General features: G+C 57.5%; 1 protein-coding gene across 12 annotated transcripts in view; it reads left to right on the top strand.

The window, feature by feature from the left end:
* EPB41L1 (erythrocyte membrane protein band 4.1 like 1) overlaps positions 1–26,551 on the top strand; it is a 56,447-nt gene that overhangs the window by 19,457 nt on the left and 10,439 nt on the right. For 5 of the 12 annotated variants that reach the window (XM_065691739.1, XM_065691743.1, XM_065691741.1 and 2 more), the window contains exons 3-14: positions 10,118–10,295; positions 11,041–11,205; positions 13,326–13,430; positions 13,509–13,551; positions 14,168–14,243; positions 14,529–14,747; positions 14,830–14,917; positions 15,230–15,382; positions 16,143–16,240; positions 16,350–16,525; positions 16,887–17,035; positions 19,614–19,805. In XM_065691739.1, the coding sequence (XP_065547811.1) occupies positions 10,137–10,295; positions 11,041–11,205; positions 13,326–13,430; positions 13,509–13,551; positions 14,168–14,243; positions 14,529–14,747; positions 14,830–14,917; positions 15,230–15,382; positions 16,143–16,240; positions 16,350–16,525; positions 16,887–17,035; positions 19,614–19,805 (1,623 nt within the window). In that variant the 5' untranslated portion in view covers positions 10,118–10,136. Of the gene's footprint in view, positions 1–3,581; positions 3,656–5,733; positions 5,821–10,117; positions 10,296–11,040; positions 11,206–13,325; positions 13,431–13,508; positions 13,552–14,167; positions 14,244–14,528; positions 14,748–14,829; positions 14,918–15,229; positions 15,383–16,142; positions 16,241–16,349; positions 16,526–16,886; positions 17,036–19,613; positions 19,806–23,438; position 26,551 lie in introns of those variants that run through there. The other 7 variants (XM_065691737.1, XM_065691732.1, XM_065691735.1 and 4 more) reach the window with 5 other exon arrangements.

The raw sequence follows: 26,551 nt of genomic DNA, 5'->3' as shown, positions 1-26,551 counted from the left end.
GGCTTGGAGATGATGGGAAAAGGGTGCGTGATGGGCAGTGTGGCTGTGAGACCATAAGTGATTGCAATGATTTGGATGGGTGTATGGTGCAGGGCTTGTGGGTGGATGGAGGGATGATGCCTGCAAGTATCTCAGGGCTGCAGGGAGGGCTGGATGAAGGGGATGGTAGTGGCAGGGGATGGAGGAGCAATAAAACTTCCCCCAGCACCCCAGTGTCCTGCTGCTTCTGCAATAATTGACTCCTGCCGTGCAGGGTGCCTGCGGGATGCGGTGCCCGTGCTCTTGTGCTTTCGTCCTGCCTTTGTGTGCATACTGAAGTGCTGGCTGGGCAGAGGAGCTGGGTCATTGGGAATTAGAGGATGCCTTTGGTGTGAGGCAGAGGTGGAGCTACTTTACTGTAAATGGAGAACATCAGAAGAGATGTGGTTGTCTGGAAAAGGACTTGGATGCTAGAACATCCATCTGTGTGACTGATCTGAGGGACAGAGAAAAAATAATGGCGCATGAAGAGGGAACATAGAGACAGGGCTTGACACAAGTGAGCAGGCATGAGGAGTCCTTGAGAGCTGTGGTTACGTACCCGACTGCAAATCTCAGTGCTGTGATTGCAAAGCTTTGCTGTCCTGCCTAATGGGGATCTGCAGGAGCCAGGCAGAGGTGAGAAGCGAACCCCAAGGTCCATCCAGCTACAGACAGCAAACGCACGTGGACCCTTATGGCACAGCCAAGATGGCAGGAGGAGAAACTAAATGCTTTCAGTTTGGACACAGCACTGCTCGATGCCAACCCACCCCTGCCTCTGCTGGCTCTTTCCTAAGGGTTGAGCAGAGAGGAGTTCCAGGGGCTGGTGCTACAGGGACCTCCCTGGGCTGTCTGCCTTGGCTCAGTGGCTCTGTAGACCTGCTGCCCTCTGAGGGTCTTCAGAACCTCTGGGAAGGATCAAGGCTGGAACCTGATGGAGCTGAGAAGGCGCTTTCCCAGGTCCTACTGGTTGAATGGTGGCCACAGAAGGATGCTGTCCCGGAGTGAGCTTCTTCCATGCAGGGCTGGGATGATGTCGGCACCATCTCTCTGTGGGGCTGCTCCCACAGAGGGGTCACAGTGGCCTGGGGAAGGCGGCAAGCTGCACAGCTTGAAACAGTGGAAAGGCAGGAGCTCTGCCCTGGCTCATCGGGACAGCGACAACCACAGCCTTAGAACTACAGGGAAGGAGGTTGGATGAAATGCCAGAGAATACCTCTCTAATGTGATGAGGATAAAGCCCTGATGCAGGTGTGGTGCAGGGAGAGGAGTTTCCACCACTGGAGACTGTTAAAGGCTTTATAAGGGCCAGTCTGGATGGAGCTGCTCCCTGTGTTGAGCCGAGTGGGATTAAATGACTTCCTGAAGCATCATCTCCCTGCTGCAGTGGAGGCTGCTGCAGCCTCCCTGGGGCTTGCAGAGGCGGGTTGGGGGCCTGGAGGAGAGGGTTCTTGGGAGCGAGCGCGCAGGAGGCTGCGGGGACCGGGGCTCCCGCGTCAGCCGCATCCGGAGCCTCACCTCTGAGTCAGCGTTTCGCTGGCGATGAATCACAGCGGTGCTGCAAGACACGGCTGCTGCAGGGCTGGAATTAATTGTCTGGAAGGAGGGCAGCGCCACAGGAGGCAGAGAAGTTGTTTTCCCTCATCTTATCAGCGTTTCCCAAGCCTGGCTGGGAGGTTCACCGCTGGAGAGAGATGTGCTTCGCCTGCAAAGGGAGCTCCACCTTTTGGTCCCCTCCCTGGCAACGCCTGGGGCACAGGGTTTGGTGAGCTGGTAGCATCCAGCCATGCTTGTCCTGCCCCTCTGCCTGGCTGGAGCTGCTTTGGTCACAGGCAGCCTCTCTGCCCTGCCGTGACCCAGCAGGGAGGATGTGATGACCTCTCTCCCCCCGGGTATGCATGGGCAGGTACCTCTGGGTCCTGCAAATATCACTGCAGGGCTCTTTGAATCCATAATTCAGGTTAAAAGTGGGGGTCGCCTGCTTCCCTTTTCCTGGTGGGGAGCAGGTGACCCCCAGCACATGCAAATCCATTACAGCACAACAGTAAATTCATTGAGCCAACTTGAGGGTAATGGACAAGCTCCATTGTCATACTTCGAAAACATTATGAATGTCCTTTCTGGACTCGGGTACCCTCAGCCTCAGATGTGAATTGTCAGAACTGCCCGCAGGTGTAATCCTCTTCAGAGGCTTGGCCCTGTCCTCGATGCTTTTGCTCACAGCTGGGTTGGAGGCTGAGTACTGCATCCTCAGTGCACGCATGTCCAGGTCGGTGCTTTCCAGCCTCTGATTTTCCTTGTGAAGGGTTTTTGCAGACCAGGCCCCCTGCAGCAAGCTGGAGCCTGGTGATGGGTTTATTTCAGTTCCGTTCTCCAAGTCATTGAGGAGTTTTCTGTTTGTCCCTGCTTTGTGTGCCTGGAGGGTCCGGGCACTCAGATACCAAAGGACGGATTCTCCCCAGCTCTGCAGGGAGACAAATGCTGTTGCTGCAAATATGTCTTGAAGTGAGACAAGTGAAGTATTTTCTTAGCGAGGCAGGTAACAAAGGTTGTTCAAGGCCGTGAACCCCTTGCCATCTGTCTCCACCAAGCAACCATTGGAGGGCTGCTTTCTGCGATGAGCAGCCTGATGGGGTCCTTCCCAGCACACGTAACCCAGGCTCCTTGTTGCTATTTCCAGCTCCTGCTCAGCCCTGTGACTTGTTCAAGCTCCTTTGACACCTCCTTGGTCCTTTTGCGTATCTGTAATATGCCTCAGAGCATGGAAGTTTCCAGGTTACAGTTTTCCCCACGGCAGCTGGGATCCAGCTATGCTGCACTTATGGTTTAGGGACTCGGGTGCAGGAGCAGGCACTGCAGTGCTGGGTTCTCTGGGCACGGCTGGGGGCCAGCACCACGGTGGCTTTGGGACTTGGACCTTCTGAAGTAATGGTGCATGGTGTGTTTGCACAGTGAAGATGCTGCATTAATGTGTCTAATGTGTGCATTATATGTGAATGCTGAATGTAAAGCAGGCAGGGAAGGCAGCCTGGGCAGAGCTAACTGCTGCTGAACGACAAGCAATGCAGGGATAAAGGATATAAGGCAGGAGGGCATCGGAGTAAATCTGTTCCTGAGAACTGGTTGTCTGGTGTTCGGGGTGAAGCCGGGGCAGGGCTGGAGGAAGATGGCATCCCAGCTCCTGGGGGCTGTGATGGGGAGCGGATGGCAGAGGAGAGGGGGGCCAGGAGCATGTGGGGCTCATGAAGGTGGCTATGGAGCAGCGCAGGGGCTTGGTCAGCTCCACTTCTGCTCCTCCAGGCTTGGTAGCATGGCCTGACCCTTCCCTGGGCCGTGGGGAGGGCTGGGGGTCCCTTTCCTCCTTGCCCTTGAGGCTTGCCCTGTGCAGCGGAGTCCTGCTCTGGTGAAGTGGGGTGCTTCCCGCAGTGGGTGCCTGCCAGAGCCCTGGAGGTGCAGTGTGCCCAGTGCTCTGGGGTGGCAGGACCCTGGTGCGGGCAGCAGTAATGGGGTCCTGGGGCAGGACCGAGGTACCTTCTCCTCAGCACCATTTCTTCCTGCAGTAGCCCCAGATCTGCCCACGTGGCCTCAAGTCCCCGCTGTGTCCCAGTGTCCCGTGGTGTCCTCTGCATGGAAGGTCAGTGCTGGTAAGGGAAATGAGGGAAGCCCGTGTGCTGTGTCCTGCCCTGCTGCGGCTGGACTTGCCTTTTCTCCTTGCACCCTCTTATCCCTCTTCTGTCCCTTTCAGCCTTTAAAACATTTATCTTTGATAATTGCCTGCAAGCCTTGAACATCTCCAAGGCCTCAGAGTGCCATTGCCTTGGAAGATGCTAAAAAGCTCTTTTCTCCTGTTCCTGGGCGCTCGCAGGGGGTGTGTGTCCTTCTCTGGAGGAGCTTGGAAGCCGCTGCATTGTGGGGTCCAGGGGTGGATATTCCTGTGCATTGGAAAGGGTTCCTCCTCTTCTGCCCTCCTGCTCCTTGTTGGAGCTGTGGGTCTTCACTATCAGACAGGCTGCTCCCGGGTGTGCTCCTGCCCCTGCTGTCCCAGCAGAACTGGCTTCATCACTGGGATGTTGACCCCAAGATGGGCAGGTATGGGCTGCATGTGCTCTTCTTATTTAGCCCGATTCAGTGATGCTCTGGGGTTTCTTGGAGTCCTGATCCTGCTTCAGTCTGTTGTCACTGGTGGGGATGTGATTCATGGCTGCACAGCCACAGGGGTGCCGTTGCTCCCCATTCCCATGCATACATTCCTTGTGGATGGGGGTTCAGTGAGGTCCTTGGTGGGGTGCAATGCAAGCACTAATAGCACAGGGACCAGCAGGACCCCATTTGAAACCCGTTGCTGTTCATTGTTCTCCCCAAAGCACCACATCTCACCAGTTTCTGGAGGCAGGGAGAAGAGCGTTTCCACAGGCTCCTGCTGCCGCCCTCCTGCTTTGGGCAGTGCTCCTCAGGGTCAGGGAGCTTGGCTGGGGCACAGGGGCTGTGCACAAGGTGATGAATGAGGTTTTTCCCATCGCACGTCAGGTCCAGCCTGAGGCACGGCTCGGGTCTCGGGGTCTTTGTCTGCCACAATCTCTTTTCCGCCCTCCTTTTCCTGTCTGTGTTTTGTCTCCTCTCTCAGCTCTGGGCTGACTCTTCCCTCTGCTTGCTGACACTTCCCTCCTCCTCCTTATTCTTGCAGCTGCTCCAGACAAGGAGGTTTTGCAGTTGTGGGTGCTCACAGATAGGTGATACCAGCCCTGACTGCAGTGGGAGAGGTGCAGAGCAGCAGAGAACTGGTGGCCCCCAACCCCACACCTCATGGGATGAGGAGGGGGTTCAAGCTGGAGATGCCATTGAGAATGCTGAGGGTGCCCAGGCTGAGATCCCCTTGCCAGTGGGGTTTTCTCCCTCTGAATCCAGCACGGTCAGGCTCCGTGTGGCTGGACCATGCAGTGGGTGCCTCCTGATGGCAGGAGCCTGCCAGGACTCTGCCAGCAATCACCAGACTTGTGCTGCTTCTCCTGGGGCTCCCAATGGCTTGGTGTGCTCTGGAGCATGTGTCCAAGCTGGTGGGTGCTCCCTGGTACAAGGCACCTCTGCAGTGTTACCTAGCCCCAGCGTTGTCCCTCGAGGGACAAGGAGCATCGTGCCCTGGAGGTAGGGATGTGCTGGGTGTCACGCTCTGCACTTCACAGTGGGCAAGGGTGATGAAAGAGCTTCTGTTCAGCTCTTGCTGCTGGTACATCTCCAAGCTAAGGAGTGCAAGTGGGGTACTTGGAGATGTGTTTTGGAGGCAGTGTAGTGTTTGCTGCCCTAGAACCCCATGTAAGAGATGGAGCCAGGGGGTGATGCAAGAAAGTGCCAGATTAACTTGGGATGAAGATGTACAGTGGGTCCTGCTCCTTGCTGAGCAGCCAGTGCAGAATCTGAGCCCTCCCTTCGCTGACAGGGCATGCAAAGGGAAGGATCCTGGCAGGATCGCAGCCTGTGATGGCTCTTTGGTGCCTTGCCCTTAATGAGTCGGCTGTTTGCAGGCAAGGGGTGCAGATGGGGCAGGCAGCAGCATCCATGTGGGACCTTCCTGCCGTGCCGCGGGGCTGCGCTGCGGACACGGAGCTCTTGGCGAGGGGGGAGCCCGGCGGTGGGATGGGAAAGCAGGCTGGTTCCAGCTCTGCTGTGGCTGCGGTGCACATCAATCACTGCACGGGGGTGTTGGGGTTGGGAAGAGGCGGCTCCGCAGAAGGCGCTGCCTCGGACGCGGCGGCAGCCTGGCCGCGATGAGCTCTGCTGGAGCCATGGGGAGCTGGCACCAAGGTAGGGCTGGCCCCTCGCAGCGGCGGCAGCTCCGCGGGAGGCTCTGGATGCAGCTGGCAGCGGGGCCCAGTGCGGGGAGCACCAGCCTGGGTGGGATGCAGGTCCTGGAGCCTGGATGGGGGCCGGGGTTCTGTTCCAGCCGGGAACAGTTTGGGGCAGTGCGGATCTCTGCCTGGCCGGTCCTGCATGAGCAGGAGCGCTCTGCAGGCGCCGGGAGCTGCGGACGCGCTGCGTTTCTCTTCTCCCTCCTTCACCACAACCAGGGGGGCTCATAGGGATTTTGGCCCTGCTGCAGAGCAGCACAGGAGAGCTCTCCGGGTGGCTGATGCACTGCAGAGCAGTCTGGGGATTTGCATGTCCCCCAGTGCCAGGGACGGAGTGACAAAGGGGCTCAGGGGGCTCCGTGGTGCCGGGGCTTTGGGGACCGTTTTCCTCGTTCACTTTTTATGTGTCCTTGGAGGATGCCCAGGTTTCCCCACTGGGACTCCTCTCGTGGTTCCAGGATGGCTGCAAGCAGCTGCCTTTGCTCTCATCCTGCCTGTCCCCTGCTGGCTCAGCCTGTGCCCCACAGCACGGGTGCTGGGTGCCAGCATGGGGCTTTGCACAGAGGCTTATGCCTGCCCCTGTCTGTGATGCTTCATAAGTGAAGTGTCGTGGATGGGCAGCATCGTTGGCAGGGAGCAAGGGGGGAAAAGCAGAGTCCAGGAGCAAAGGGCTCAGCCCATCAACAGGGAGTGAATGGGGAAGGGGAGAGCAGGCGCAGGCAAACCCCTGTTTGGAGGTGGAAGGGAGGGAAAGGCTCTGTGGGGGGAGTGCTGCGGAGGCTGGAGCCAGGATATGGTGGGGAAGTGTGGGGGCAGAGCGTCTGGGAAAGCCGTGAATCCACACTCCAGCTTGAAGGGAGGAAAGAGGAAAACACCAAGGGAAGGAGGAGCAGGCAGAGAGATGATGGGAGGAGATTATAGGCATGACAAGCAGGTCTACTTCTGATCCTGCTAAGGCTTTCTTTGCAGTCAACCATTCCCACGTGCCTGTTTTGCTAACCCGGAACCCCAAATGGCTCCAGCCATTTCTTACCCTGAGGAGAACATCCCTCAGTTTGGACCCATTTTGGGTCCAGCTGTAGCAGAAGTGAGCCGGCCCTTGCCAAATGCAGGGCTGTGGGTGTGGAGGAATCCTTCAGCCAGCACCCTGCACAGGGGAAGGGTCTGGGGGATGGTTCCTGCTGCCTGGGCAGATGGAGCTGCCCCAGTGCTGGCTGCAGTTCCAAGGGAACAAGCATGAGCAAGGCTAAGGGCTGGGATGCCCGGCCAGGCTGCCAGGATTGGGTGCTGCTCCTGCTGTGGGTGATATTTAGAAGCAAAAGATTTGGGACGGTGTTTCCACTGGTCTCAATCAGGGTTGCTGCAGTTGTGATCAAAAACTCTTCTAAAGGTTTGCGATGACAGTTTGTCAGTTGAGATGTCCCTTTGGCAGCGTGGTGGGACCCATGTCCTTTCTCAGCCCATGGCCCCCCACACTGGGGTCTCCTGGGGGGGCTGCACTGCAGGATGGGCCAGGAGGTGCAGATGCAGGCAGTGTTGCAGTGCTGCAGGCAGCTCCATGCTCCCGTCCTCTCTGCTCAGCTCCACTGTGGGCAGAGGACCGCAGGCAGCCGCGCTGCCCGCATGGACATGGCACCAGCTCCTGAATGCAGCCGTTGTGGCTGTGCCCGGCAGTGCCAGTGTGACCCCCCCGCCCTGCACTGGGACCGTGCACATCTGCAGGGCTCAGCTGCAGCTGTGCTGTGCCCCTGAGGTCGCTGGTTTCCCTGCCATCCCCGTCTTCCTCGGGACATCTCCTGGACCCTTCTACCCCAGCAATGAGTTTGCAGCTGCGTGCAGGGGAGAGCGAGGGGCTTCCTGCTCCTCCTTGAGCCCATCCTGCCCTGGGAGCATGGAGGGGCTCATTCCTCCCTCCTCCCATGTTCCACACTGTTGGGGCAGGAGCAGTGCTGTAGGGATGGGCTCAATGGGACCCATTGCTGCACCCATCGGTGCTTAGATTTCTTCTGAGCCTGGTCTCCCTTCCAAGGTGCAGGAATGGTGGTGCTGGGGTCCCCACTGGGCTGAGTTGTGCTGGGACCCGGGAAAGGTGTCAGTGGTCGGGATCCCAAAGAACAGTGGCAGGAGAAGCCAGTTCATGATGGGAGCAGGAGATGGTACCCAGGGGCTTGCCAGAGGGAGCCCTTTGATGGGGCTCCTCCACCTTGGCACCCTGTGTCGTGCGCTCATTTGGCCCCTGGGTCAGGTTCCTTGCCTATTGTCAGAAGGGTTGAGCTGGAGCTTCATAGGCAAAGGGTAGGAATGGCTGGCAGAGATGGGACAAATTCCCGGTCTGCCATCCTTCAGCATCCCCCATCATTTCCCCAGGGATCAGTGCTTCCCAGTGCGGGGAAAAAACAATTTGGAAGGAAGTTTAGAAACCTCCGGTGTGAAAGCTTTTGGCCCAAAGTGCTGCTTGTCATTTTAAAGATGAAAAACTTCACGTGCCGGGATCCAAATGGAAGCGGTTGGGAATGATCCGCACAGGAACTGGAGCTGGGAGCACGCAACTGCTTCAGTTCACAGCAGCCCTGTTTCCTCTGTGGAAAATATCAACCACTGGTGACCTTTGGAATCATCTCGTGCCCCCAGCCGAGCCCTGGGCTCCACAGGAGAAGTGGAGCCGATGTTTCTCAGGGGGCAGTGGCAGGCTGGCCTGTCAGCACGGGTGGGATCCTGGCTCTTGGTGTGATCCAGGTCCCTCTGCGGTGTTCCTGCCGATGGGCTGTGGGACAAGGCTGCTTCTGGGCAGGGTGCCTTGCTCTTTCCCTTCCCTTGCCTCCTGCCTGAGCCAGTCTTAGCAGTTTTTCTGGGTAGGGTTTCACATCTCCCCGTTGTGCCGAGGACACAGAGGTGGGACACGAGCTGTGGTGGGAGGTGTAAAGGAAAGCCAGCAGCTTTGTGAAGGACACCGAGCTGAGTGGCGCAGCTGATGCACCACAGGGATGGGATGTCACCCAGTGGGACCTTGGCAGGCTGGAGACGTGGCCCTGGGTGAACATCCTGAAGTTCCACCAGGCCAAGTGCAAGGTCCTGCACATGGGTCAGGGCGATCCCCAGCACCAGCACAGGCTCAGGCTGGGTGGGAGGAAAGCAGCCCTGAGGGGAAGGACTTGGGGATGCTGGTGGGTGACCGGCTGCATGGGGGTGCTGGTGGGTGACCGGCTGCATGGGAATGCTGGTGGGTGACTGGCTGCGTGGGGATGCTGGTGGGTGACCGGCTGCATGGGGATGCTGGTGCGTGACCGGCTGGGTAGGGATGCTGGTGGGTGACCGGCTGGATGGGGATGCTGGTGGGTGACCGGCTGGATGGGGAGCTGGCCGCAGCCTTGGCAGCACGAGTGGCGGATGGGTGACAGTCACAAAGGGTGCTCGATGTCCTGTGCATGTGTGGATCATCCCAGGAGCGCTTGCCAGCCCCGTGCTGTATTTGCATAAAGGTTTAAAAACCATAAAGGTGGTGAAACCCCGTTACTGAGCCCCCCAGCCCGGGACGTGCTTCCACCTCCCCTGTTCCTGGCCCGGGCTTTGGTTTTGCATCTTGCATGGGACAGGCAAGTCTTGTCCCACCGCTGAGCGGGGTCTGGCCACGCCAGTCGTGGGAGCCTAGCATGCTGTTGCTGCTGGGAACTCCAGAGGGGGAAAACGACAGCCATCCCGGATGCAGCATATGGACATGTCCATGTTTGCCATTTCCTGTGTGAGTGCAGCCTTTAACCTGACTCAGCTTGGTTTTTCCTCCCAGAATAAACCCTTCTGCTCATAAAAAATACCAGTGAAGGTTCTGAAGGCTCCAGGGCTGTGGGGAGCAGGGGGTTATGGCCAGCCCCACTCCCATCTGTGACTGAGGTCATGAGCCCTGTGCCCTGACCATGGTGGGTGTCCATCCCCCCCCGGCTCATCTCTTCCAGCTCATTCATGAATGATCATGGGATCATTCCCAACCGCTTCCATTTGGTTCTCAGCATCCTGAAGGATGCTGGATTCACAGTGAGTCCTGTGAAATCCTCCTGCTGCCACCCTTTGCGGAGCCACCTCCTGGTAGGGATAGGGAGCTGGGTGTCTGGCAGCACATCTGTGTGTGCAGGGGCAGAGATGGGCAGGTCCCATTATATCTGAGGCATCCCAGGCTGCTGGCTGCCTGGTGGCATCCTCCATCCCCATGCACCCAGGTGACATCTCCTGTCTTCTGTTGTGGGTGGTGGCTGTGGCAGAGCAGGGTGACCATTGGCCATGACGACAGAGACGGGTCCTGGTTCGGATGTGAGGAACGCGCAGGAGGAGGCTCCACAGCAGCAGCTGGAAGCAGCCGCAGCCACCAACCCCACCGGCCGGGACACTGAGGTCAATGAGAAGCCTGGAGCCCAGTCTGATGCCCGAAGTACAGAGCTGGTGAGTGAATGAATGGGTGCTGTTCGATGCAGCAGAGAGGAAAGCACAGCAGAGGAATGGACTCTTCATCAGGGACTGTTAGTGATAGGACAAGGGGTGATGGGTTAAAACTTAAAGAGGGGAAGTTCAGGTTAGATAGATAATAAGGAAGAAGTTCTTTACTGTGAGGGTGGTGAGGTGCTGGAACAGGTTACCCAAGGAAGTTGTGAATGCTCCATCCCTGGCTGTGTTCAAGGCCAGGTTGGACAGAGCCCTGGTGACATGGTTTAGTGTGAGGTGTCCCTGCTGGGCAGGGGTTGGAATTGGATGATCTTAAGGTCCTTTTCAACCCAAACCGTTCTATGACTATGCCACCACTCTGCTACCCATCACCGTGTCCTTGCTGCAGTGCAGGGGCTGCAGGGAGCCCAGTGACGTGGGCACCTGCCCTGTGCTGCTGGCCCCAGGGGAACATTCCTGAGGGGCCCAGGGCAATGGATAGGCTCTGCCTGCACAGGTCCTTGTGGACAGAGAGAAGGAGCAGTGCGGCAGCACAGGGTGCTGACTGTGCTGGAAATGGCCAGCGCAGGAAGGGAGGAAGTGGGTGTCCCATGTCCCAGGACTGAGGTGCCCCTGGTGGCAGCCTTAGAGCTCTCGGGGAACTATGCTGTTCCTCTGCTGCCTGCTGTTAGAGGGCTTTCCCCATCTGTCTGCCTGTCCATCCTGGCAGCGGTGCCAAGTAACCCTGTGTATCTCCCCTCTCCAGGGCACAGACATGGAGGAGAAGGACTACAGCGAGACAGATGGTCTCTCTGACAAAACAACCCCCAGCAAGACCCAGAAGTCACCCCAGAAAACCAGCAAGAAAGTGAAGAGTGCCCTCTGCAGAGTGACCCTGCTTGATGCCTCCGAGTATGAGTGTGAGGTGGAGGTGAGTCCCAGCTTCAGGTGCTGCACTGGCACCAAGGGGAGGACACACCTCATCCCAGACAAGCGAGTCCCCAGTGTCAGGCCTCTTCCAAGGAGAGCTTTGTAGTGTGTGTTTCCTATAGAAAAAGATCCACAGAAACAGCCATTTAGGTTGAAATGTCGAAATAAGTGAAAAATCTGCAAAGACAGACCCTAGCAGGGAATTTCAGCCCAATGAATCCAAATTTGGCAGCTACTCACGATAGAAAACAATGTCTAAAAAGCAGAAGCTTAATAGATGGGGGATAGAGCTCCGCCTGGCAATATGTGCGTGACACATCCATGTGCCAGCCTGTCTGCTGACACCTCGAGCGCGCGGCGTGTTGGCTGTCCCGTGAGCTGAGGCAAAGGATGTGTGTGCACGTGTTCATGTGAAGAGGCTGACAGGCGTGGGCCCTCCTGGCTGTGTGCATCAGGTGGGTTTGCATCCATGCCCTCCGTGTTCATCTTCTCATCCCTCCGTATAAAACCAGCAAGGACAGGGATCGTGTGTGAAGTTGTTGTGTGTGTGTGTATGTAAGGGTGATAGACGTGCACATCCTTGTAGCTGCATCCTTGTGTGTGCAGGCAGGGTCCAGTACCCTGCTCCAGCCACCCCACTGTTTGTGCAGTGTCACAAGTGTGTGGTTTGGGCTTGCACAAGTGCACATGGGTGCACATTTCCCTGGTAGTGGTCGTCACTACAGGAGGAGAAGAGGAGCTGCCTTGGCACTGGAGGATGCTGCAGGGCTGCTTCATCTGCTGCCAGCACAGGGACCTCTCCCTTCCAGGACAGACTGCGGACACCCAGGGTTAAATCAGGAGCTGAGGCTGGGTTTCATGGAAGGGTCCTATCCTGCAGGGCTAAAGGCAGCTGGGAGGAGCAGTACTTACCAGGAGTGCCTCTCTCTGTCCCCAGCACTCGCTGCTGCCTCCTGCCATGGGTTGGGGAAGGTGGCACTGCTCTGACCTGTGGCATCATCCTGGTGGGACGGGCATCTTTAGGGACTGGTAACTTTGCTTACGAATGTGAAAACTGAGTTGTTGAGGAGCAGAGCTGCTGGTGCCTTTGCCAGGGAGAGCTTTGCATTTGCTACTGGCGAGTGGGCAGACGGGTTTTTGTTGGCAGCAGCTCAGAGCTGGCTGCACAGAGTGGACCTGCATCTGTATGCAGGTCCTGCCTCTCCCAGGTCTTGGCTGCACAGGATTGATGAATGCGAGGAGCGTGGCTGCTGGGGACAGCCAGTGGTGGGGGGGTCTGGCCCCCTGCCTGTGGCACAGGCAGCAGAGCCTTTGATCTCAGCAGCCCTGACTGTCCTTTAGCAGCAAAATTTGTCACAAAGCCGTGGAAAGATGGGTTGTCACAGAGATGAAAGCCCTCCTGAAGAAGAAAAGGAGTGGAGAGCACCCCAAGGACAGCAGGAGGCTCATGGGGCACATGAACAGCTGGTGTGAATCGTCCATCCCCTGGCTCTCTCTGTAGCACTGGCCAAGCCAAACAGGAGTGCAAGCACAAACCTGGTTACAGACTCACTGGCAGCTTCATGAGCAGAGCAATACCCCTCACTAGGCATGGGCAAGGATGAGCTCTCTGCTGCTGTAGTGCAGAGGATGGGGTCAACTTTGAGAGCTGCTGCTTTCTAAAGAAGCTACCTGGGGTATAGAGAGAGGGTTTAGTGTAGAAAGGCTGGTGCTGCTTTTCTTCTTCCTTTCTTGCAGGCCCCATGGGAATAGCTGTGCCTTGCCTGCATAATTAATGGAGGCTTAATTCAGTTTAAGTCAAAAAGGGAGTCCAAGTTCAGTGTGATACCCACTGTGATGGGGGGATGAGCTGTGTGGGCACTGGGTCTTCCTGGCCGGTGGGACCTGTTTCCTCTGTACCGCACTGAATGGGCTTGAACGTGCCCTGCGGCCACCTGAGTGTCCCCAGAGCGGTGCTGCTGGGTGAGAGGCTCCTCTCAAACGTAGCTCAGCACCTTCTGGTAGTCACCTGGAGGGGCCAGGGCTGCCCTGACCCTCCGCAGTGCTCCCTGCCTGCATGCACCGGGTCTCCAGGGGCACAGGGGAGCTGGTTCACCATCAGGCTCTCCGTGTCTCCAACAGAAGCACGCCCGAGGCCAGATCCTCTTCGACATGGTGTGTGAGCACCTCAACCTCCTGGAGAAGGACTACTTCGGCCTCACCTTCTGCGACTCGGACAGCCAGAAGGTGAGGATGGGGGAACCCCCTATGGCCGCCCTCTCTGTGGGTGGGGGACACCCCTGACCTGCTGTCTCCTCCTTGCAGAACTGGCTGGACCCTTCCAAGGAGATCAAGAAGCAGATCCGCAGTAAGTGCTCAGTGTCCATCCTCCCCAGCCCTGGAGCATCCCGGGGGGCTTCCGGATGTCCTCTGGCCAGTCCCATTCCCACCTCTGTCCTGGGTGGGACCTTTGGCAGCTGGCCTGGGGACAGGGATCCTGTTGCTGGCTGTTAATAACTCTCCCGTTACTCACGACAGGCATGGGAGTCAAAGGACCCTGTCTGTGCCACTGGAGAGCTGGCTGAGACCTGGTCCCTCTCTGGCTGCCATTCCCACCTGCCCTGAGCAGTGAGGACAGGGATGAGGGCCTTGTTTGGAACACGGTGCCTTTGCCCATGATGTTGTTGCCTTGCTGGTGCGGCAGAAGGGCTGGTGCCCAAGGTGTCACCTTCTGGGACATGTGGGGCTTTCGTTGTGACATTGCTAGTCACGCTCAGCTGATGGCTCCTGAAGTTGTGATGCCTTTCTCACCCCAGCTGTTTGGGGACAATTAACCAACTCGTGCTGGTGTCTCAAGGGCTGTTCTGGCAGCTTCTGGAGCCCCCTTGTGCCTGCCCAGTGCCAGGCTTGGGGAAAGCAGTGGGACCATTAGTGGATGCTTGGATGCTCCTGTCCTTACTGCTCTCTCCCCTCCTCTCCCCTAGGCGGGCCCTGGAACTTTGCCTTCACTGTGAAGTTTTACCCTCCAGACCCTGCCCAGCTCACGGAGGACATCACAAGGTGAGGAGCATCCCTCCGTGGGCACAGCTGCCAGGGCTAGGACCAGCTGGGAGTGCATGGAAGGGAAGGGCTCAGGCAGGATGTGGGCAACCAGGGGATGTCTGGGGGCTCGTTGCCCATGTACTGTGTCTGAATCATGCAGAACAGGACCAGGAAGGTGTCCATGTAGCATGAAGGTAGCAGTCCCCATGGAGAGTGGTGCACAGTGGGGTGCATTTGTGAACCCCAGCCTGCTCCGGAGGGCAAGTACCTCTGCCCTGCTCTCACGCTGTGCCCCTCCTGCAGATACTACCTGTGCCTGCAGCTCCGTGCGGACATCATCACGGGGCGCCTGCCCTGCTCCTTTGTCACACACGCTCTGCTGGGCTCCTACGCTGTGCAGGCCGAGCTGGGCGACTACGATGCTGAGGAGCACGTGGGCAACTATGTCAGCGAGCTCCGCTTTGCGCCCAACCAGACGCGGGAGCTGGAGGAGCGCATCATGGAGCTGCACAAGACCTACCGGTGAGCCCCGGCACAGGACGGGCTGGTGGCCTCATGCCTGGTGGGTACCCGAACACGTGTCCCCCTCTGTGTCTCCCTGCAGGGGAATGACCCCTGGGGAAGCGGAGATCCACTTCCTGGAGAACGCCAAGAAGCTCTCCATGTACGGGGTGGATCTGCACCACGCCAAGGTACAGGGCTGTGGGGCTGCCAGAGCAATGGCCAGTGCCACCCCATCCTGCCCTGCTGTTTGCACACCCGTCCCTGCCCAAGCCCTCTTCACACAATGAATGTTCAACAAGGACATGGCTCTGGGTGGTTCTGTGTTGGAGCAGAGGAGCTCCAGAGACCCAACCTCAACCATTCTGTGAGATGCAGTGACCTCTCTGTCACCCAGTCCCCTGTAGTAGAGCACCAAGCAGGAGGGAGCGTGGCACTGCTGGCTGGACTGGTTCTTACTGGGCAGCTGAGTAGTCCCCTCCTGTCCCTTTTGCTTCCTGCAGGACTCCGAAGGCATCGATATCATGCTGGGTGTCTGTGCCAATGGCCTCCTCATCTACAGGGACCGGCTGAGGATCAACCGCTTCGCCTGGCCCAAGATCCTCAAGATTTCCTACAAGAGAAGCAACTTCTACATCAAGATCCGCCCGGGTGAGGTGGGTGCCATGTGCCAGTGCAGCCCCGGGCACGGCAGGGTGCCTGCTGTGCTGGCCTGCGGCTGCCTGGTGGGAGATGCCCTTGCCTGGCTCCAGCTTCTGCCCCAAGGGTCCCAAGCTGATGTTCATGCTGGCCAGGAGAGCACATCTCCTGGGGTGGGTGGAGGTTTTCAGCGAGTGCTTTCTTGTTCGTGCTCTTGTTTTCTCACTGGCAAAGTGACTTCAGCAGGCTGAGGGCACCCCAGGCTCCTTCCCCCACCGGGCATGTGCTGTGAGGCCAGTGGTGCAGGGTCACCCAGCAAAGGAGGCTGAGGGCTATTTTTGATGAGTCTTCCACGTTTCACATGCTTTTTAGTTTGTTTTCTGACTTTATTTTCACTCTTTTCACTTTGATGTGCACTGACGGGAGAGTGCATTTCCACCCACCTTCTCCAGCAGGCAGGAGGGCAAGGAGAGTGCATCTAAAATGGAGAGTAATGCCTTCTCACCAGGTTGAGCTGTTAAAAGGGTTTTGTTTCTTGAGGGAATTTATCTTGTGCTAAAAAGCCATTTACAGTTGAGGAAAGTGCTTAGGCCAGAAGTGTTGGGATGTAATCTCACCACCGAGTGGGGCTGGGCACGGACCTTCCCAGCACTGCTTTGAAGAAGACTTCTTTTGCGTGGTCATGGCTCCTGCCAGGGGAACCTGAGTGCCTGGGCATCCCATCATGTCCTTTAGGGCAGGATCTGCCTATAACAGCGTGTCTCTGTCTCCCCCAAGTACGAACAGTTTGAGAGCACCATTGGCTTCAAGCTGCCCAACCACCGCTCCGCCAAGCGTCTCTGGAAGGTCTGCATAGAGCATCACACCTTCTTCAGGTGAGGCAGACCTTCTCCAGGCCTCCCCTCTTGGAGGCAGACACGCAGTGGGTACACATGGCGGGCACGGCTGGGGTTGCTGATGGCGTTCCACCTCTCTCACACCTAGGCTGGTGTCCCCGGAGCCGCCTCCCAAGGGATTCCTGGTGATGGGCTCCAAGTTTCGGTACAGCGGGCGCACGCAGGCGCAGACCCGGCAGGCCAGCGCCCTCATCGACCGCCCGGCTCCCTTCTTTGAGCGCTCCTCCAGCAAACGGTACACCATGTCTCGCAGCCTTGACGGAGGTATGCCCCAAATTGGGGAGGGGGAGGGAGATTGGTCGCTGGCGGGAGCGAGGGGGATGCTGCTCGACTCATCCGGCAGGGTTATAGGATCCAGCGGGCTTCCTTCTGGAGGCTGTCCCCAACCGCATCCCCATGGCACCCCAAGTGATAGCTTAGATTATCCTCACAGGGGGACGGGGTTGGGCAGCTCAGGGATGGGCCCCCCGCAAGCTCCCTGTGCCCTGGGACCCCCTGCCGTGGGGCATTGAAGGCTCCCGAGCCCCCAGGTGTGAGCTGGCAGGGCAGGGGACAGGGTCTGTGGGGCTGGGGAGGGTTTGGGGCTGGCAGGGCTGGGCTGACCTGGGCCCTCCTCCACGGGCAGAGTTCTCGCGCCCGGCCTCTGTCAGCGAGAACCACGACGCCGGGGCGGAGGGCGAGAAGCGGGATGAGGACGGTGAGTTTGGCAGCAGGAGACGGTCCGAGACGGAGGATGAGGAGGTGACCACCCCGACGAAGATCAAGGAGCTGAAGGTACAGATGGGATGGGCAGAGGAGGGTGGATGGAGGGAGCAGGCTGGCTCACATCCGGAGAGGGCTGGTGGGATTCTTGGGACATGGCACTTGGCCTCACCAGTGGAAATGGGGCTGTCACACGTGCTCGGCTCAGCTCTGATTCCCCACGTGTCCAGGCAGTCTCAAGGTTCATCCCGAGGCAGGGCTGGATCTGGGAGCAGCCCCGCTCTGAAACAGGGGTGGGGATGGGGACAGGCCAAGCACACGGGGCACCCACTCCCCGCCCCGTCCCCCAGGCTGGCCCAGGGACACCCCAGCCTGTTTTAGCTCCATGCTGCAATGGGAGGGGGGATCTGGTCCTTCTGCACCCCACCAGCCCATCGACTTAACTGTGATGTTTGTGACAAGTTCCCTCGACTGACCCTGCTGGTTACTTTTAACCCTCTCTTTGCTGCCAGCCGGAGCACGAAACAACCCCCAGGCACAAGCAGGAGGTATTCTCTCTCTGGAGTATCTTAGTCCTCATTGGTGCATCATATTGTCCATCCTTTCCAAAGCAACACTGTGTGTCACCCTATTTACTGGAATACAAGATGCACTGGGGCAGGGGGTTGGATGCTAGAGGAGCCCGATGAGCAGACAGCTGGGGGTCTGCCCCAGCGCGCACACGGCATCTTCTATCCCACTAAGTAAGGTAGTCCTAATCGTACGTGTGAGCAAGAGCCCTCCCAAGGTGCAACGGCGCCGAGTCCTTGGCCTGTTGGGAAGACCTGGCTTCTGCTCCTGTTCCTGACTGCGCCATGTCCTCGCCTCGTGTCTCCTCTCCGCCCAGCCCTACAGCCATAGCTCCTGTGCAGGCTGGTCCCATCGCTCCCACTGACATCCTGACCCGTGCTCTGCTTTTGCCTGACCCAACCCACCAGCGTCACCCACCCTGCTCTCCTGCAGCCCGGCTCTGCTCTGCAGGGAGCCGGCTGGAGCTCCTCACGGCACTGCGGCTGCCAGCCCACCCCTCCGGGGGCAAGTGAACGGCCTCAAGCTGCACCAGGGGAGGTTTAGATGGAGCTGAGGAACAATTCCTGCCCCAAAGGGTGCTCAGGCGTTGGAACAGGCTGCCCAGGGCAGGGCTGGAATCGCCATCCCTGCAAGTGCTCACACACCGTGTAGGTGAGGCCCCCAGTGCCATGGGTTAGTGGTGGCCTTGGCAGTGTTGGGGATGGTTGGATTTAAAGGTCTTTCCAACCTGGTTGATTCTGTGAGTCTCTGAGCTGCCTTCAGTGCCAGCAGCAGCACCATCCCTGTGCCAGAGGGAAGCCGGAGTGCCGGCTGTCGCAGAGAAGAGGGAGGCTGTGCCCTCCCCTGCGCAAACTCCCATGTCCATGGTGGGCCCCTGTCAGGAATGTTTCATCCAGCCTAGGATCCACAGCTGCTCCCAGGGGGTTCCCTCTCCACTCACAGTGGAACATGGATCTTCACTGGGGGTGTCCAGAGGGGCAAACACAGCCGGGTGATGGGGCTTGCACCACACAGCCCTCAGCATCCCGCTCGGCACCGCAGGCAGACCCTGCCGGGGTAGTGGGCACCGGTCCCAGTCCCTCCCCTGGCCACCTCATTGCTTCCCCCGCTGCATGTGCATGTGCTGCTCCCCCAGCGCACCCCGAGCCCAGAGGTGGGCAAACCATGAAGCGCTTCTCGGCGGCTCCATGGGCAAGTCTTTTCCATGAGTTGTGCTGAGCCTTCAGGGTCTGTGAAATTTGGAAGGGCTTTTCGTGGGGCTCTCTTGGGTCTCTGGGCTGTTGCCAAGGAGAAATACTGGGGAAGTATTTTAGGTGACTCATTTCGAACCTCAAAAGAGGTTTGAGTTTGAAGCAGAAGCCAGGGTCCTTGCTATTGCCGGTTCTTGCTCTGAGCCGGTTTGCCCACCTCTGCGGCAGGACCAAGGGAGCCACCCTGGTGCCTGTACCGTCACCAAATGATGCTCTGATGCTAAACCCCAACTAGCACTTGAGCGCTCTGAGCTGTCCTCTCTCCACAGCAGGCTCAATCCCACCTCAGGCTGCTGTTGGGCCCAGGCTGGTCCATGGCGATCCAGGCTTGAATCCATGCTGGACATCTTTGACCTCCTGCCCTTCAGCAGAAGCCCAGTTCAAATGAGCTCCATTGGAAATGCCGGTTTCCTGCCCTGTTGAGACAAAGGCTCTGGCTTCCTTTGTGCCTGGCACAACAGAGCAGCAGAGGAGGCTGCTGGTATTTCCAGTAGGGCCCGATCCTTGCTGATCCCAAGGGAGAGGCAACTCTTCCTCCAAGTGGCTTAGCTTGCCCTCAGCAGGCCGTGCTGGAGATGCCAAAGGGGCGTGCTGTGCCCATCACGGAGGGAAGCCTGCCATGCACATTCGGCCCCGTGCTGCCTTTGCTGCTCCCTGCAATGGTCTTAGTGAGAGCTGCAGACCAGGGTGCTCTGACGCGCTGCTCATTTGGCTCTCGAGACCCTAAATTCAAGCCGAATGTGAAGCAAACCCTCCCAGTGCCCTTGCTTACCTCTTTTCCCTTGGTTGGTGCTTTAATCATCGTTTATCGTCCTCTCTCCTTCCCCAAGTTTTTAGACAAGCCAGAAGATGTTTTGCTGAAGCATCAGGCCAGCATCAATGAGCTGAAACGCACCCTGAAGGAGCCCAACAGCAAGCTGGTTCACAGGGACCGGGACAGGAGGCTGCCTTCCTCACCAGCCTCTTCCTCACCCAAGCACGAGGATGAAACACCAAAGGGAACCCCAGAAAAGGCCAGCGAGGTTTGTTCCACTGCTTCTCTCATGGAGGGGATGAGGCTGTTTGCAGGGAGGTGTTCCTTAGCTGTTGGCCTCCTGTGCTACGCTGGTGGTGGAGATTACAAGACGGGGACAGGGGGTGGAGGGAGGGGGTCTTTGTCCGGGCTGTTGTCTCCAATTTTTTAAGGATTTAACCATTTTCACACTGCTGGTAGTGATCTCCCCTTGTGCCCAGGCACTTCTTGGTGTTGAACGTCTCATCCTTCCCCTATTTTGGGGTACCTGAGAGTTGGGCTGTGGCTTTGTTACCCCATGAGATGGGGTTTTCCTCACCCTTCCTACCAGCAAGGCTACCTTGGGGCTGTGCCTGGGTGATGTCCTCAGCAGAGCAGGACCCAGCGCTGCACAGAGTTGCCCATGGTGCTCCCCTCAGCCGGGACCTGGTGCAGGGGCAGGTGGTGTCACACCAACATCCTGCACACACACGTCCTCCAGCTGGCTTTGTGGTGGGACCACGAGTGTGAAAGGAAGAGAGCTGGAACTGGGGGTGCTGGGATGCGCAGAGCCCCAGTGCTGTGTGAGGTGTGTGGATGGGGCGCAGATGGATGCTCTGTGGTGCTGGGCTCCTGGTTGGCTTGGGACAGGCATTGTGTGGCAAGGCCATCCCCACCGCCAGCCTCCGTGCCCTCTCCCTCCTTGCTTTCCACTCTGTGATGTTCTCTCCCCCAGGGTGGCTCTGGAGCCAGTCCTGTGCCCACTCCACTGGGGATGGCTCCAAGCAGGGGGATCCACACATGGGAGCCCTTCTTGAGGGTGTGGGGCTGGGCTGTGAGGAGGGTGTGGGGTGGCTGGGTAGGGGCTGTCTGCAGGGGATTCATGGTGTGCATGTGTACCTGCTGCTCCCCAGCACTGACCAGAGACCCAGGCAGAGGTGAGCTCATGGCCCTTCATCAAAGCACTGAGCTGGGAAGAAAGACTTCACCCCACGTCCTTTTACAAGCAAATATATAAAGTGCAGAGATGTAAATGGAGCATCTCGAGCTGGTATAGCTGTGACCTCTGTTCATCCATCTATCTATCCATCCATGCATCCATCCACCCACCTACCCATTTGTTCCTTCATTCCTTCTCAGACTCTGTCTCTCTCTGTCTCTCTCTTTCTCTCTCTTTTTCTCTGTGGGTGCTGGGGTTTCCATGCTGGCACAGACGATAGAAGAGGACACCCTAGACGATTTTGCATCTGACCACGGAGCTTCCCTAAGCATGGAGTCTTTCACGCAGAAAAGCCTTGTCTCCTCTCCTGAGGTTGTCACCATCCTCTTTCACTCCCCCCCTGCCCTGCCCTCGCAGTTTTACCTCTCCATGGGGCCCTCCAGCCTGCCAAGGTGGCTCCTTGCCCTCTGAGCAGAGCTCGAGCCATTTGCTGCCCTCCCTGGGTGGGTCCCCTCCAGCCATGGGCAGGAGCCCTGGCCAGGTGGAATCTCTTCCCCTCACTGTCTATTCTGGGCTGTGAGACAGGGTCCTGGGAGAGGCCTTCCAGTGGAGCCCTGGTGTCACCCCCAGGCTGGCTGTGCTCTGGGTGAGGGGGCTGTGGTGGAGACCTGGGATTCCCGAGGCAGTGCTGACCCAATGGCACAGGCAGGGGTTGGCTCCATGTGTCAGCAGGCAGCTACAAGCCACCTTTAGCAGCCCCTTGTGCTTTCCTATCACTCTGGCTTCAGTTGCACTTCCCCAGGCCCCCTGAAGCAGGGTATGTCTGAAGGCATCAAAAAGGTTGCACTTAAGTCATGCTGCCTTCGATGCCTTCAGTGTCACCCGAGAGCCCAGGGCTGAGGAATGTGGGCTCTCAGCCCTGCTTGCAGGCAGCACTTATCTCACACAATGGTGGTTGCTTCCCACGATAGACAAGAGAAGAAAACTGGTCTTTGAGACTTGGTTCTAGGCAGCCTGGGCTTCCCAGCAGGCCCAGCACAGCAGCCGAGGTCGTGATAACGTTGCTCTCATGGGTAAAACTCATGTGTGAAAGACCTCGGTGCAAGCCAGTGCTCTGTTCCCATTTCTATGGATTAGGAAGCACTAAAACCTGCATTGGAGGCAGGTGTGGAGGAAGGGACCTGGAGAGCAGGCAGTGATTGGTGAAGGGGTATCGGAGAACCATGTGTGAGTGATGCTACAGGGAGCAAGGTCCAAACCAGCCTGTGATTCTATGATTCTTTGACTATTTCTGATTCCCTTCCTTGTGGAAGCCCTTCCATTAGTAATTGGTTTTCCTCCTTTCTCACTCTCCTCTAATTTCACCTTCCTTTCCCTTCCCTCTTGTTCTGCTTCCCTTTGCCCTCCCCTTTCCCCTTACTCAGTATCAGTTACTAGGTTTCCAGTTTGGGCATGACTGCTTCAAACACTCACCCTGCACCCGTGCGTGGGGCATCACTCCCTTTTTAATGGATTCCTTATCCCAGTTACAGCAGGCAGCCAGCCCCTCCTCACTGGGGCTGGAGAGCATCCCGGTGCCACAGCCTGCAGAAGTGATGATTCTGTCATGGGCAGAGCCAGCCCCATGGTGAACACTGCAGAACCATGTCCCAGCATTGCCCTTTGTGTGTGTGCTGCCTAGGGCAGGGTGGTTGCGGAGGCTGCTGGGCTTCTGCATTGATGCGGATCTGCCTTCTTGTGGATTGTTTTCTGTCTTCTGCCCCAGAAGGGGTTGAATGTTAGCAGTGCTTTGTTCTTGCTCTTGTGACGTCTTTAGCTGTCCTTCAGGACAAATGCAAAAGTACAAAGTAATCTAGGTTCCTCCCCTGCGGAGCAGCACACATGCACTGTGTGGTATATCACATACCCACTGTGTCCTTGCTGCAGGATGCTCCACAACCTTTGCTTGGTCCTTGCCTGGTCAATGGCTGTTTCAGTTACCAAGCTTGTGGTCGTCTTCTGCATTTCACAGGTAACCTTTTACAGGTTACATTTTCTGAACCATTTGGTTTCAGCATTGTCTGAAACCTCAGCTAAATAATTGCTTCTGATGAGATTTCCCTGGAGAGCAGGAAAGGAAGGATGGACTTTGGGGTGAACCTGAGCTGCAGCATCTGGTAGGAAGGGAAAAGGGCCTTTCTGATGCCTAGAAGTGGTGTTTCCTCTTGCTGGTGCTTTTGGCAGCTTGAATAGTTTTAGGGCACATGGATGAAGCTGAGAGTGAAGCTACTCAAAACACAGACCTTTGCTTACAGTGAAATCTCACTCTTTGCTCATGGAGATTGCCAGATCCAGCTGAAAACAGGAGTCAGATGGGGAGTCCCAGTTGAGAGATGCCCTGGTGGCTGTTAATGTATCTGCTGGAGCATTGCTCCCACTCCGGTGTTTCCAGCAAAGCTGCAGGTATGTCAGTGAGCCACCACCCAGAGCAAAACATGGTCCCTGGAGAGAATAGAAGGGCTCAGACCCTGTCACAGCATCAGCCCCTTTATTTTCATTCCCTGCTCTCCATCAACAAGTTGCCAAGCTCTTTGTACAGACCCTGCCTCAACTCTTGCATGAACAATAATACCGTAGTCATCCCTGCCCGAGGCAGATCAGCTTCCTGTTACTCATGACAGCAGCCACCAGGAGTTAGGTAAAGTATGTTTGATGCTAACTCTTCTTGCTCCAATTGCAATGCAGGGCTCGGAGCATTGGGTATTTATAGAGAGAGAAACTCCTAGAGTGGAAGCAGTAGCTCTAAGGAAAGCTCTGGGAGTCAAGAAAGAAGCACGTGCAGGTACCTCAGAGGTGAAAATGAGCACGAGCGTATCCAAGGTGGAGATGGCAGTAGGGAAAGCCAAGGAAGTGGCAGGCCAGGAAGAGCCAGCAGATGCAGCCCTGGATACCCGGACGAGAGCAAAGATGATCGCTAGTCCCGAGGATTTTGAGGCTGTCTGGGAGGATGAGGTCTGTGAGAAGGAAACCAGGGGGGAGCCCAGCCTGCAGGCAGAGCGCCCGCCAGCTGAGAGCAAAGAGGAGCCCCGAGAGCAGGGCAAGGAGGTAACCACCGGTGAGCCAGGTCTGCCCAAGCCACGTCAGCAGCCCGAAGAGAAGCAATGGGCCAAGACTGTGGGGCCAGAGCCTCCCCAGGGGGAAAGCGAGCTGTTCTCCAGGGAACGTGCCTCTGCAGCCTGCAGGAAGCAGGAGGCCAGAGCGCCGGCCACAGAGCTCATTAAAATCAAAGTGAAGGCTAATGACGAGAGCTCGGAGACCTCCGCAACCCAGAGGATCATCTACTTGGGAGATCCGGAGGAAGAGGAGAAGGACAGTAAAAACCTGTTCTCAGAGACTGGAGCATGGCTTGGCTTGGAGGAAGGAGCAGAAGCTGCTGTGAATGCACCCAGGGAGGGAGCTGGGCACATGGTATCTGCAGAAGATGGGTTCCAACCCCTGTCCTCAGCGAGTCAGCAACACAGGGCAGTGTCTGGAAAACCTGCCGAAGCACTGGAGCAGCGCTGGGATAGGACCGGGCAGGAGGGAGGGCTGCCCTTACAGCAAGAGAAAGCGTCTGTTGTGCTGACAGGCTGCGGAGCACCCGAGGGAGGTGAAACCCTACTGAGTTCCCAAGAGGTGGGACCAGAGGATACGGATCGAAGTCCAATGGGAGGCTTGAAGCCGTGTGGCCTGGCAGGGGATGGCCATGGGGTTGAGGAGCACAAAGGGAGCCCAGTACAGAGCCCGGATGTCTGCATGGCAGCGGAGGGGCTCTCAGGAACAATTGGTGACAAGGAAGAAAGTGCCAGAGTGGTTCTTCAGATGGAAGAGATAGAGACCCAGTCGCCTCCATCAGCTGTGCCCGAGCAGGGCCACCCTCGCACCACTGCAGGGTCGGAGGGGGATAAACCCAGCTCTCCTGCCCCTATGTCCTATCCTCATCAGTCCACCCCTGTGCCTGCAGAGCCAGCCCCAGGCACTGAGGCTGAGGCCAGAGATGTGTCCCAGGGCACCAGCCCTGTGAGAGGTATGGCCATAGCCAAGGATGTGAACCCTGTAGCAGAGGTGGCATGCAAAGAAGCAAGCCCTGTGGTAGGCAGAGGAGCACCCAAGGATGTGAGCCATGTATCAGAGGTGGCAATACCCTGGGGCACCAATCCTGAACTTGAAGAACAACCCCAAGACGCTGCATGGAAACCATGCCAAGATGCAAGTCCTGTTGCAAGAGGACTACCCCAAAACACAGATGCTGCAGCAGAGCCCATCCAGGTCAGAGACCCAGCCACAGGGGAAATGGCCCAGGACATTGATCTTGTCACAGCGAGGGCAACCCAGAGCAAAGTCCCCGCCACAGAAGAGCCACTCCAGGAGGCGAAGCCCGTGATAAAAGAGCTCTCATCAGGGAAGTTGACCAGAGATGAAGGCTGTGGGATGGAAGAATTGCCCCATGACAAAAGCCCTTGCATAGAAGAGCTGCCTGCCAAGGCAGAAGAACCAGAACAACAGACCATAATAAGAGACCTGCCTCAAAAGTGTCCCATGGCTGAAGGGCTGCTCCACACTGCAGATCCCAAAGCGCCGGAGCCACCCTGGGACTTGGAGTTTAATGTAGGACAAGATCTGCAGTGCAGGAGCCCTACAGTAGGAGAAACTGGCAGGGACAGTGACCTTACCCTGGGGCAGCCAACACAGGATAAGTCCCCTCCCAAAGAAGATGCTGATGTCCTGCACTCCAACGCCCCTGTAGCAGGGTTGTGTCAAGGAAGCAAGACGTACCGGCTCTCTACCTTGATCTTTGAAGGTGGGGAAGAGCTGCAAGTGAGCAGTGGGACACAACCAATAGAGTCTGAGTCGTTGCTTTGCATGGCTGGGAGGACAGGAGCTGTGTCCCAGGAGCATGGAGATGTGGCCTCAGGTAGCTGTCAGGACAGCGACTGCTACAGGAAAACCTCCGTGGCCTCTAAGATTAAGATGTTTGAGCAAAGCGAAGAGGAGCGAAGGGCAGCCCAGGAGGACCAAGAGTCTATGCCTGAAGCTGAGACAGCAGCAGAAGCAATGGGGAAGATGGGTCTGGCGATGCCTGTGACTCCAATGGGACCTGCATCCAGTGTGGGCTCCTGGGCCCTCGGGCAAGGGGCTGGTTCAGGAGACACCTCCCAGGCTCTGTCTCTGAAGGACGATGTTTCTGTGGACGTGGAGCACGAAGGAGAAGACAGTGCTGACCTGGCCTCCCCCGACTCTGGCTGTGAACTCACACTGGCGGAAGCCGTGGTAACTCTTCCAATGAACTGTCCGGATGGAAAGTTCATGCGCATGTTGTGTGGCTCTTTATGATCATGTCCAGTGGCTCCCCACACATCCATTGACTGACAGCAGTTGCTTTGCATCCCCTGTCCTATGTATGTGTGTGTGGTCAGGCTTCTTTGCTGAACGCAGACCCGCTGGCCAGCTGGCTCATCAGCTTTTGTTTTGTGACACCCCCCTCCCAACGTCTTGGCTCCCTGGAGAATGCCCCTCGCTAAACCCAAGAGCGGGCACCCGAGCTTCATGTCCAGGAGCAAGAAAGGGAGACGGGGGGTGGCTGGAGGAGCTGTGACTGTCCCAGACACGCACACACACACAGCAGCAGCGTGCCCATGCTTCCAGCTTCACCCTCGCATTTCTTACGTTGATATCCCTTCTTGCTTAGCTCGCCGGCCTCACCCACCCTCCCCTGTCTTGGGCAAGCTGGTGGCTGGATGATGAAATAGCTTTCTTCGTTCTTGTAAGCACTAGATCAGCTCCTGTAGAGATCATTTCCTTACAACTAACCCTTTTCT

The sequence above is a fragment of the Lathamus discolor genome, chromosome 11 (assembly GCF_037157495.1).
Source record: "Lathamus discolor isolate bLatDis1 chromosome 11, bLatDis1.hap1, whole genome shotgun sequence".
NCBI classification, from domain to species: Eukaryota; Metazoa; Chordata; class Aves; order Psittaciformes; family Psittacidae; genus Lathamus; species Lathamus discolor.
Note: the sequence above shows the minus strand (reverse complement) of the source record. Positions and strands in the feature narration are given on the sequence as shown.